We start from the raw sequence: 11,456 nt of genomic DNA, 5'->3' as shown, positions 1-11,456 counted from the left end.
AGAAGACAGCCGGATAGCCTAGTTAGAGAACCTGACTACGAAGCTTGAGATCCGGGTTCGATCCCCGGTCGGGGCAGTTACGAGTATTTGTATGAATAACCTAACCTTCTAGCTACCTACTTTGTAATTTCAAAATCTAATTCTAACTCAAGAGCGTTATATGTATCATTTGATTGTGGCAAACACAAGAGGTTAATAAACTCTTTTTTTTATAAATGTTTTCGAATAAATACGTCGAGGTTGCCGCACCTTTGATATTGCAAAACATGTTTTCAATAATTAAAACCAACAAATAACTGCGCACACACGGAGCGCATTAGGGAAACTTCAATCTCCTCTGACAGGTAGAAGGAATACTGACGAAACCAACTAAACGTGTGTCAGATTAATTAATATATTCANCCAGCACCTCCGCCACCGTCGACAACCGGGCTGGCCTCCATCTGCAACGATCAACGACACAACGGTGTCAACGTGTGTCCCTTGAGACGCCCCCCCCACCACACTAAGCGTCTTTCGAGCGCCATCGTGCCAGCGGCCCGCACAGTGCCGCCGTGCCGCCTGCCGAACGCGGAGCTTACGCAAAATTTTTTGCAAACAAGTATAATGGACAAACGCGCCGCGGTAAGCAGCCGGCCAGCGCTGGCGTCGCGTCGACGTCGCACGGGCTGACGTCACTCAGTCCTCAGGCACCTGTTTGAGGCGCTCCTCCGCGTCAGTGGGCTGCAGGTCCCTCAGCGCGCGCAGCCTCCCCAGCTGCGCCAGCGTCCACTGTCCCGTGTGCGACCATCGCTCGGCCAGCGCGCGCCGCTCGTCCTACCTGTTTGAGGCGCTCCTCCGCGTCAGTGGCTGCAGGTCCTCAGCGCGCGCAGCCTCCCCAGCTGCGCCAGCGTCCACTGGCACGTGTGCGACCATCGCTCGCCCAGCGCGCCCGCTCGTCCTACCTGTTTGAGGCGCTCCTCCGCGTCAGTGGGCTGCAGGTCCCTCAGCGCGCGCAGCCTCCCCAGCTGCGCCAGCGTCCCACTGTCCGTGTGCGACCATCGCTCGGCCAGCGCGCGCCGCTCGTTCCTACTGTTTGAGGCGCTCCTCCGCGTCAGTGGCTGCAGGTCCCTCAGCGCGCGCAGCCTCCCCAGCTGCGCCAGCGTCCACTGTCCCGTGTGCGACCATCGCTCGGCCAGCGCGCGCCGCTCGTCCTACCTGTTTGAGGCGCTCCTCCGCGTCAGTGGGCTGCAGGTCCCTCAGCGCGCGCAGCCTCCCCAGCTGCGCCAGCGTCCACTGGCACGTGTGCGACCATCGCTCGGCCAGCGCGCGCCGCTCGTCTACCTGTTTGAGGCGCTCCTCCGCGTCAGTGGGCTGCAGTCCCTCAGCGCGCGCAGCCTCCCCAGCTGCGCCAGCGTCCACTGGCACGTGTGCGACCATCGCTCGGCCAGCGCGCGCCGCTCGTCCTACCTGTTTGAGGCGCTCCTCCGCGTCAGTGGGCTGCAGGTCCCTCAGCGCGCGCAGCCTCCCAGCTGCGCCAGCGTACTGTCACCGTGTGCGACCATCGCTCGCCAGCGCGCGCCGCTCGTCCTACCTGTTTGAGGCGCTCCTCCGCGTCAGTGGGCTGCAGGTCCCTCAGCGCGCGCAGCCTCCCAGCTGCGCCAGCGTCCACTGGCACGTGTGCGACCATCGCTCGGGCAGCGCGCGCCGCTCGTCCTACCTGTTTGAGGCGCTCCTCCGCGTCAGTGGGCTGCAGGTCCCTCAGCGCGCGCAGCCTCCCCAGCTGCGCCAGCGTCCACTGGCACGTGTGCGACCATCGCTCGCCCAGCGCGCGCAGCTCGTCCTCCATTTCCACCACGTCCGCTGGAACACATTAACGACACCTGTCAACACGAGCACGCCCTGCAAGTTTCACTACTTAACAAAAACAGTGTTCAGGCATGCTTAGACGCATCATCATTAGTGTTTTTTTAACAATCCAATCTTGAATGTAGGCCTTGTCACTTTTCTCCCACTCTTGGCGATCTCGTGCCCTCATTCGGTCTCGCTCGACTTTCGTGCCGTCGAATGTCGTCCATCCAGTGTTGTGATGGTCTACCGCACCTCTAAATATCCATTCAAAGACACAATAGTCTAAAACATGCCTACTTTATACTTGTTTAATTGAGCCATAACGTGTGTCTGGTGGTGTATCGTGTATCGTGTATCGTGTATCGTGTATCGTGTACCGTGGTCGTCGTCGTCGTCGTCCAGCACGAGCACGCAGTCGGCCAGCGCGTCCACCCTGGGCTGCTGGTGGCGCAGCGCCTGGTGCAGCTGTTCGACGGCGGCAGGCTGGCCGGCGGCGCGCTCGGCGTGTCGCCCGGCAGCGGGCCCAGCTGCGAGATGCGGTCCTCTGTGGCCGTCAGCCATCTGCCTGCCAGCGACACCAACACTGTTCAACTGCGTAGCGACGAGCGCGGCACGTCAACAACTAAATAGTAGTGCGCCCGCCGCGCCAAATCGATACTCAACTTTATGCCCGTTTTACATCAGGACAGAACAGATAAAATATATGACAATTAAATATAGGAGCCGCGTAAGACGATTCGTCAATGCCGACAATAGAGCGCGGACTGATTTATTCTTGCTGTACTGCACTGCTTTTGCTGTCAGTCACGAGACGATCCAACGAAAGAAATGGTGGAGGTGATGGGATTACTCCGAAAAAATTTACTGGCGAGTTAACTGGTCAGTCTTAAGGTCGTTTGTCACGGTCAGCTAGGCACTACAGCGCCAGTAGATGACGTTAGTGTGCAAATTCCTCGTATTTTATTTTTTTTAGGAATGAAATCGTGGATATTTTTATAAAATAATGTACATACCGCCAATAGCGTGAAATTTGTGATATATCGTACCAAGTTTCAGATGTATTTTAATTTAGAAAATACTTTCACTTGATCGCTGCAGTTTCGACTGAGATATTTTCGCACACATGCTTGTAATTTGTTGTAAACAGAAGTCTTTGTTAATTTCGCTCTCATGATCAAAGAGCAGATTGGCCTAGTTGCATAAGGCTAGAGTTTACCCTACCCACAGCTTAGGAAGTTCGGGTTCAAACCCGTTGTAAGATTTTGTTTTTTTTTTGTTTTTTTTTTTATTGTTCTTAGTTAATGATGTTAATATTTTTTGAAATGTGTAGCTAAAAATTTATAAGACCTAATTTGGGCACAAACATTTTTTTTTAAATTTTAGGTAAATCTGAATATGCACAGCACAACTACACTAAGTACTATGAGACTTATAATTCCTCACATCCACTCAAGGGTTGCTTGATAGAGATCCCTTCGAGGGATAAGTTCGCCTTTACAAAGTCAAGGAAACCGAATCACGTACCAGAGTGGAACCTTTTCATATTCAATTGCGCTGTGATTTCTTTGGCAGGTGTATGGGATGTCAACATGACATTAGTAGCACATAGGTTCCACCCTGGTACGTGACTCAGTTTCCTGGACCGTAACTCAACGATTGTTTATTTATTTTTTATTTACAATACAGTTTACATACTATGAGATAATTAATTAGTCATAATCATTATCCCTATACATACCTACATACACAGGCCTCCTCTCACAATGAGGGCTTGGGCGTTATTTTCAACGCAGGCCCAGTGTGAATTGAAATATAGCGCACACCATTAATTATTTAGCAGGTGTCTGTACGTTTCTTCACGATATTTTGCTTCAACGAAAAACACGTGAAAATATGAAATTAGACTTGTTTATTTTTATTTCAAATTTAATTGATTGGGTAGTAATCGAAGGCTCTATTGAACAACAAATAAAAAAGTCCATCACTAAGTCAGTTTTTATTTTATTTATTTAAATCAGTCAATTAAATTAGCCCACATACAACCACTGCTGAGTGCCTCTTGCATTTTCACGCCACTTTTCCAGTCTTGTGCCAGTCTCAATACACAGCTTACCAGCCAACAATGTATGTTATAACAGTGTTTTCCACTCTGTAATTAAATATTGTATTATGAAAATAAAACATATTTTGAAGAAGCATATTTTGTCAAATGAACTTTTCTCTGAACTCCAAAATTACCGAGATATGAGGCTCAAAAGTTAGTCCGCTACCAAGGGGCTGGGGAATTGGAAAAAAAATTGTAAAAAAATCTGTCCTAAACACCTACGGTCATGGAAACTGAGACTTTAGGCCTCCCCTATATTTTCCCGTGTTGCCAATACTTGCCACGTTTGATAAGCGGGTTGGCGAGCACAGTATATGATGTGGGGTTGCTTGGAAAACGCTGCTGCCCATCTTCTGATATTATCCCTCAGCCGATTCCTACGGTACCCACGGGGGTGGTGGAAGTTGTATGTTGTACTCAGCCTCTACTGTACTTACTTTTTAATTTCCTTATAATGCGTCTTTTTCGAGACCAGAGTATTGATGCTTTATGTAATTTTTTTGCAAAGTTCGTGGCTTCATAGTTTCCAATGTGAATTATAATTCAGTTCAATACTTGAAAATATAACTGCATTCACATTATAGATTATAGATAATGATAATCTGGCCAATTTCGAGGACAAATTACGATAATTTAATTTAGGAAAAAATTACTCCATTAGTTTAAAATGTCATGACAACCAATGACAACAAACGAACAAAAAATTATGACTTGACGAATTTGACATTTGACTTGATGTTTTTTTATTTTTATTTTATGGAAAAAGCCACAAGCCATGCAGCCTTTATCTGATTTTATCACTACTAATTTATAATCCGTTAATGCAATTTTCCGTACTTATTTGTTAATACGTTCATGTTATGTGATTTTCTTCCTAATTTCTGTCGGAAATCCAAAGAAATTGGCAATGCATTTGTTCGTTGCACTTCAGTCTTTTGACTGACGGACTTTGTACCTATGGCCAGCAAAAATATTTTAAAAAAAAGTTAAACGAGCTTCAAAATGGTAATTATGTAATTTTGATCAGACAAATCAAACGAAATCTGGCAACGTCGCTTAGCATCGAATTGTCGGCGAGCTGACAACGTAGCTGAAACGCACACTACTAACCGAGCCGTTGGCGTACGATACTGTCGCCGTCCACTCACATATTGACAAAAATTAACTAAAATAATCATCTAGATTAAGCTATTAATCAAAAGCTTTCTTTAGGTAAATAAAAAATGCCTCAAATAAAGAACAAACTAAACGTCAACAGATGTGATTTTAGTTTCAAATTATTCTTTCAAGCGCTCATGATTGTGTAAATATATTAGTATGGAAATCGTGCCGCCTTAATTACTATTCGTTCGTATAGAGTTTATTCTAGTTTTGCAGTTTCTTGTAGATTTTCAAATTTTACATATTATCATCCCAACAGATTGTCAACTCGACAGATAGAATGAATTTATGTTTGCGCAATTTTGAATCTGTGTAACTGAACTGGGAAGGAACTGTGTGTCATTTTTATGTCTGAAATTTTGCAACCGAAAGCGAGTACGTGTCTCATCTACCCACAAGCTTCGCGCCCAAAAACCAATTTAGAAGACGAGCGGCGAGGAGGGGCAGGACTCGACGAGAGTCTGAATGATAAGTATGGTGGCGGTTACCGGAAGTCGTCTCTTGTCTCGCGCTGCGCGCGCATGAGCGCGGCATGCACGGCGGCCTGGCGCTCCATGCCGCGGCGGCGCAGCGTCTCCCAGCGCGCGGCCAGCAGCCGCCGCTGCAGCCGCACCTCGCGCGCCTCCGCCGCCGACAGCGCGCCCTCGCCCGCGCCCCCGCCCCGCCCCCGCCCCCGCCCCCGCCCGCCAGCCGCGCGCAGCGCCAGCACCGCGCCCACGCGCGCCTGCTGCCCCGCCAGCTCCAGCAGGAAGCTCTGCGTTACACAACACACCACACCACGAATAAGAGGTCGTCCATAAATTATGTCACACCTTTAGAAAAGGGGAAAGGGGTCAGGCGTTCAGGCGGAACTAAATAATGTCGTTTTTCGTGACAATGGCGGCTATAAACGGTCAAAATTGCTGTGACGTACTTTATGGATGGCCTCTAATTGAGGAAGTCGAAGTAATATTCTATAATATTTTTTTTTATCATTTTTGTCAAAGTCGTCGTGTTGTGCAGGCACTCTCACTCACCTCGTGCGTGTGGAAGTGTTCCTTGAGGTCGGCAGGGGGCGGCGGGGGGCGGCGGCGCGCGCGCGGCCAGGCGCTCCTCGGCGTCCAGCAGCCAGGCCAGCGCGTCCTCCAGCGCGGCGCCGTACGCGCCCAGCTCGCCCGAGCCCGTCGTCGCCGCCGACAGCGGAAGCGACCCGCTCGTCTGCGCCACAAGACACATCACACGTCATATACATCATAAAGAATCACGACATACATATTTACACACGGGACGATCAGAGACTCAAAATCGAAATGAACGTGTAACCTCGAGGTTGCTCCCGCCGTTCGGCGAGGAAGGCTCGCTGTCGTCGGGCGCGTCCGACTCGCCGCGGTCCTCCTCGGCGAGCCCGCCGCCGCGACGCGTCCGCCGCGTGCGGCAGCGATTGGAACAGGCACATCAGGTACATCATGATCGACTTCTTGTCCGGGTTCGGCGTGTCCACGTCTGCAACACGCGGAGGATAGTCAATGGTCTGCAAGCGAGTCGCGGTCGCGGTCGCAGTCGCAGGCGAGCGGCGGTCGGGTACCTTCGGGGTCGAGCAGGCGGTCGATGCCGAGGTAGTCGTGCGCGAGCGCGAAGGCGTGGTCGAGGCGGTCCCTCGGCGCGCGCGCGGCCAGCGCCTCCCACGCGAACAGCGCCGGCCGCCAGCGGTGCAGCAGCGCGTTCAGCGCCAGACCGTCCGCCCACGACCACGTGAAGTTCACCACGTCCACGCCCGCGTAGCCCTGCGGACACGACACCACGGTCACACCACGCCCGCGCCGGGAACTGGACGCATACCCACGAGTCAGGTCCGGCCGGGTTTCGTCACGAGATAACATGAACACTATCGATCCAGACGGCACGTACCTGCGTGTGCGCGCGGCACCAGGCCAGCAGCGTGCGCTCCAGACTGGTCTGCTGCAGCTCCGTCATCAGGTCCTTCAGATGGTACTGCACCTGCCAGTGCAGGATGATGCTCCACACCAGTCCTGCGCACGCATCACACCCACTACACTTGCGAAACAATTTCAACCGAAATCTGATCTGGACAACTTTACATACAAATACAATTACGAATAGAAACGTTATTTAAGCTTATTATGGCTTTTGAGAAAATAAAATCTTAAACCATTTATGTATAGTTATACTAAAGTTCGGCTAAATGGGGTGGGGAGGTTTTGTCTCAGACTGGAATAGCCAACGGATGTCGTGGTTCACTTAGCGTTCACATGGCATTCGCTATGACAAGCAAAGACTACCGGTAGATAGGTTTCGGTGGGTTGGCTCCCTCTTCGGTTCCATATGGAAGGGAGTCCTTTGCCGTCCTTACTGCGCGGTTGCGCGTGATGCATTACCCACTGTCTAAAAAATAAATAAGAGCGTGTGATGGTTATTGGCTATTGGTTGGTTACCGAGTATGAGCTTGGGGTTCCCGTCGACGACGTCGCTGCTGGAGATGTTCACGAGGCGCACCCCGGCGGCCGCCAGCGCGCGCAGCGCCGTGCTCACGTTGTTCACGTGGTGCACGCGCATGCGCCCGCGCTCGCGCTTCTGCAACGCGACACATTACACACACCACACACCACATCACTAATGGACCTATTCAGATTCATCTTGAGCGGCGCGTTCGTTCCTTTACGAGTTCCGTCCTTCATCACTTGTAACGAATTTATTGCGACAAAAATCGCAGTAGCTCCAGTAAAAGTACTGACAAAGGAACTACAGACCATAATGTCATGCGATCACGAGACCGAGGGTGGCTAAGTCGCTTCACGGAAAAACTCAATAAAAATCTGTAACCACCGGCCGCACAGCGGTTGCTAAGTATAGCCGTGTGAGTGAAGGTGAGGGCGGTAGCGGTACTCACATACTGCTGCGCGGTCAGGATCTCGAGCAGCGACAGCAGCACCTCCCCGTCGCGCAGGTCCGAGAACAGGTCCGACACCAGCGGCTTGCCGTTCTGGAACACACGAGCCACGCCACTGCACTACGAGTCACGCCACTACACGCCAACCAACGCTAAGCAAGAGGTAACCAAACAACAAGCGAATACTTTCTTTACATCAGAGTAAAGCAAGTAGAATGAATCGTTGTAGACGCCAGGTGACAAGGGTGTCAAAGGCTAAAAGCGGAGCCGCTGATTCAATGTTTGTGTATTTCTTACTATCACAAAAATGGCTACTGGAGCACCAAGCGAGTTGATACTCTGTAGTTTACTGGTCTATAATAACGCGCAACTTAGCTTATTTTTAACCCCTGACGCAAAAAAGAGGGGTGTTATAAGTTTGACCGCTATGTGTGTCTGTCTGTGGCACCGTAGCTCTTAAACGGGTGGACCGATTTGAATGCAGTTTTTTTTTATTGAAAGCAGCCAGGATATACAGAACATTAGTCGGTACCCTCTTGATAAAAACCATAGCAGATGTATAGTGTTTGTATTCGTTTTGATCAGTATTTGATTCTACATACAATGCAATGGTGGCAACAGAATGAGTTGATGCTGCAGCCAAATTAGCCTAAGTTAATTTAGCATAAGTACCTAAGTAATAAGCATTTGAATGTCCACAGCGACTAATTACGATCTTGAGCATACTCACCTTGACCAGTTGCGAATTGATCCATTTTGCAAATGTCTTCTTCTGGACGTCTTCCCGCTCGTCTGTAACAAAGGTAATCGAATTATACTGAGTTCGCAATTTAATACAAGACCACCGTCCCATCAACACCGTAGGAGAATTGAGAGCAAATATTCAGTAGGCGTCTCCAGAGTCGGCTTTTTCGTACCATCATCGCCCCCCTCGCGCAGCAGCGAGCCGGCGAGCACTTCCCAGCCTTTCAGCAGTGTGAACATGGCATGCCACCCCGACGCCACACCAGCGTATTTTGTAAACAAGAGAGATTGTTTGTCAACTAGCGAGAAGTATGCAGATTGAATCCAAACTGATTTTTCAGTCGCGGCACCGCGGCCGCGGGTGCGGTTCGCGGTGGGCCGGGAGCCAGCACTCCGCCCTGCTTATAATAACATCAATATTGTGATTGAGTCAATATTGCAAAATCAACATCATCACATAAGTACACAATTATATTTTATTATAATGTTGCAAATCGACATCAATACATAGAACAACACATAAAGAAGATTGTGCATTTGAGTTCCAAATCACTAGTGAAATGTGTTTTTACGCCAAATTGAGAGCAGAAACTTAACCATCAATGTAAGTTAGAACTTTTAAAATGAAACTCCATGGTTTGGATTGGTTTTTAGTCGATACGTGTGTGTGTGTAGTGCAATAACAAAACAACCGATTAATAAATATTCTACTTACTCATGTTCGCACTAATTTTACAGAAGACATGAGGCATCCAGAGAGTCCGCCGAAAGGTTTTATGATTTAACTAGTACCATCATTTAGGCACCTAGACTTCACGAAGGCACTCTAATGTCTTTTCCCTGTCTGTATCTCAGAGTGACGTGACTGATTGACTGACAACACACGACCTAAACCACTGGAGCTATATTTAGAGATTTTAAATTAGGCACTCCATGATAATCATAGAGAGATGTGTACCTACTAAGAAATGATTTTTCGAAATTTCTACGTTATAAAGAGCTAGTCAATTTTGAATTCTTCTATGAGGCTAAAGCCGCGGCATAATGCTAAATTGATAAAAACACATTTTATATGTACTTTATGGAAAAGTAATCGGCAGTCAGCTCCCGCACTAGCGCCGCAGCAGGAGACGCGTTATCCGCGCTCCAGCGGGCGGCGGCCTTGCTCCCGGCGCGCCGTGACCCAGCCCTGCCCAGGCACGGGCTGCCAGCTCTATGCGTATACAGATAGGGATCAATATGTACAAGTCTCTGTCCGCTGTATACTGTCTACGACGCACTATCTTTTGTGGTTTACGTGTTTGTGTAAAGAGATATATTCGTTCTAACCGCACTAGCCCGCTGTTTGTTCCAAATGGGCAAAAGATAATTGCAGAACGATCTCAGACATTCACGTACGTACCAAAACGTGGTAGTCCACCAGACCGTGACAAACCATCCCCACTGTCAGGGCAAAGATCATCAAATTTGGAGTTTGACTATTGCGTACGTTTCCGATCGACACGCAGGCGGGTGTTTCCATTCATAAAAACGAGTATTATAACTACTCAGAGAATCGTCAAGTCAATTAGCAATTCGAATGTAAACAGTTGCGTCACGCCGCCGCGCGAGATGTTATTGGGGTCCAGTAAGCTACGCCCGGACTTGCGCGGTCGGCTGCGACTGCGGCGAAGGTCAGTTTTTATAGCTGACTTGAAGGCGTTACCGGCTTGTCGGATGCAGTCATTGAATCGCGAGATTCACGTCAAATATAATAAATGACCTCACTTAAAACCAAGCCGGGCCATCCGACTTCTATGCCCAATACGAGTGCACAGCGCATGCGTAGGCGCAGATCGCTCGCTTATTAAACGTCACCGTGGTGCATCGTACTCTCAAATGATGCAGATGTTGCATGTGTCTAAATTTAGTTAATAACTCAAACATCAAGTAGCCAACCATAATATTTATATTAAGCTGCAGTTACTTTAGAGCAGGTTGTTGTTTACTCTGCGCCGAGCCGACCATAACAAGCGCGTGCGACGGCGACCTCGCGTTGCCTTTGCGTCAAACTGTCGGGGGAGCCTCTCGTTGCTCAGTCAGTCACAGCGTGGGACCCAGCTGCTGCATGCACCGCCTATTTAAATTATATAGAAAATTCATATTGGTGGCAATCTAATTACTAACAACATTTTAAGTTATCCCCTTCTTGATATTGAAAATCTACCTACTTACGTCTCAAAAGGGAAAAGAAACCCATTTGTTCCGATATCAAACGCATTGATATTGTTGACATATTTATGACAGTCACTCTCATCAGGAAGGGCGACAACGCATAAACGATCTATCAATCAGTGATCCAATTGTCGCGCGGCGGCGGCGGCCGCGCCGATCAACGCTCGATACGAGATCGCGGCCCATCGGCCAATTGTCCCGCCACGAGATGGATGCGTTCCAATTATTGTTTGTATCAGCATCGAACACCTCTTTATATCGATACAAAGCGATCTTGATGTTATGTTACAAGTCGTGCGCACAGTTCCCCAGCACAGGGGCCTCAGCGTCCACCGCCGCGGAACTCGCCGCGCTCGGCTGCGGAAGAAATCGCGTCGCGAGAGAATCCACCAACACGAGCCGCACCCGCTCCGCGCGTAACTCGATCCTGACACCGATCCTTTCATGCACACTGATCAAGAGAACTTTCAATTTTGTCTAGCGATAGGTTTCAGTGATGAATTACACGTGGGCGAA

General features: G+C 49.3%; 1 protein-coding gene across 1 annotated transcript; it reads right to left on the bottom strand.

The window, feature by feature from the left end:
• Positions 1-5,579: 5,579 nt before the first annotated feature.
• LOC141433641 (utrophin-like) lies at positions 5,580-8,966 on the bottom strand. Its single transcript, XM_074095745.1, has 9 exons — positions 8,900-8,966; positions 8,713-8,774; positions 7,983-8,075; positions 7,528-7,666; positions 6,983-7,104; positions 6,660-6,858; positions 6,456-6,577; positions 6,108-6,292; positions 5,580-5,907 (listed from the first exon to the last, which is right to left on the bottom strand). The coding sequence occupies exons 1-9, from the start codon at positions 8,964-8,966 to the stop codon at positions 5,580-5,582; spliced, it is 1,317 nt and encodes a 438-aa protein (XP_073951846.1).
• Between the last annotated feature and the right edge of the window lie 2,490 nt (positions 8,967-11,456).

Source organism: Choristoneura fumiferana, chromosome 12 (genome assembly GCF_025370935.1).
Source record: "Choristoneura fumiferana chromosome 12, NRCan_CFum_1, whole genome shotgun sequence".
In the NCBI taxonomy this organism is placed as follows: Eukaryota; Metazoa; Arthropoda; class Insecta; order Lepidoptera; family Tortricidae; genus Choristoneura; species Choristoneura fumiferana.
This window is presented reverse-complemented; position numbering and strand designations above follow the sequence as displayed.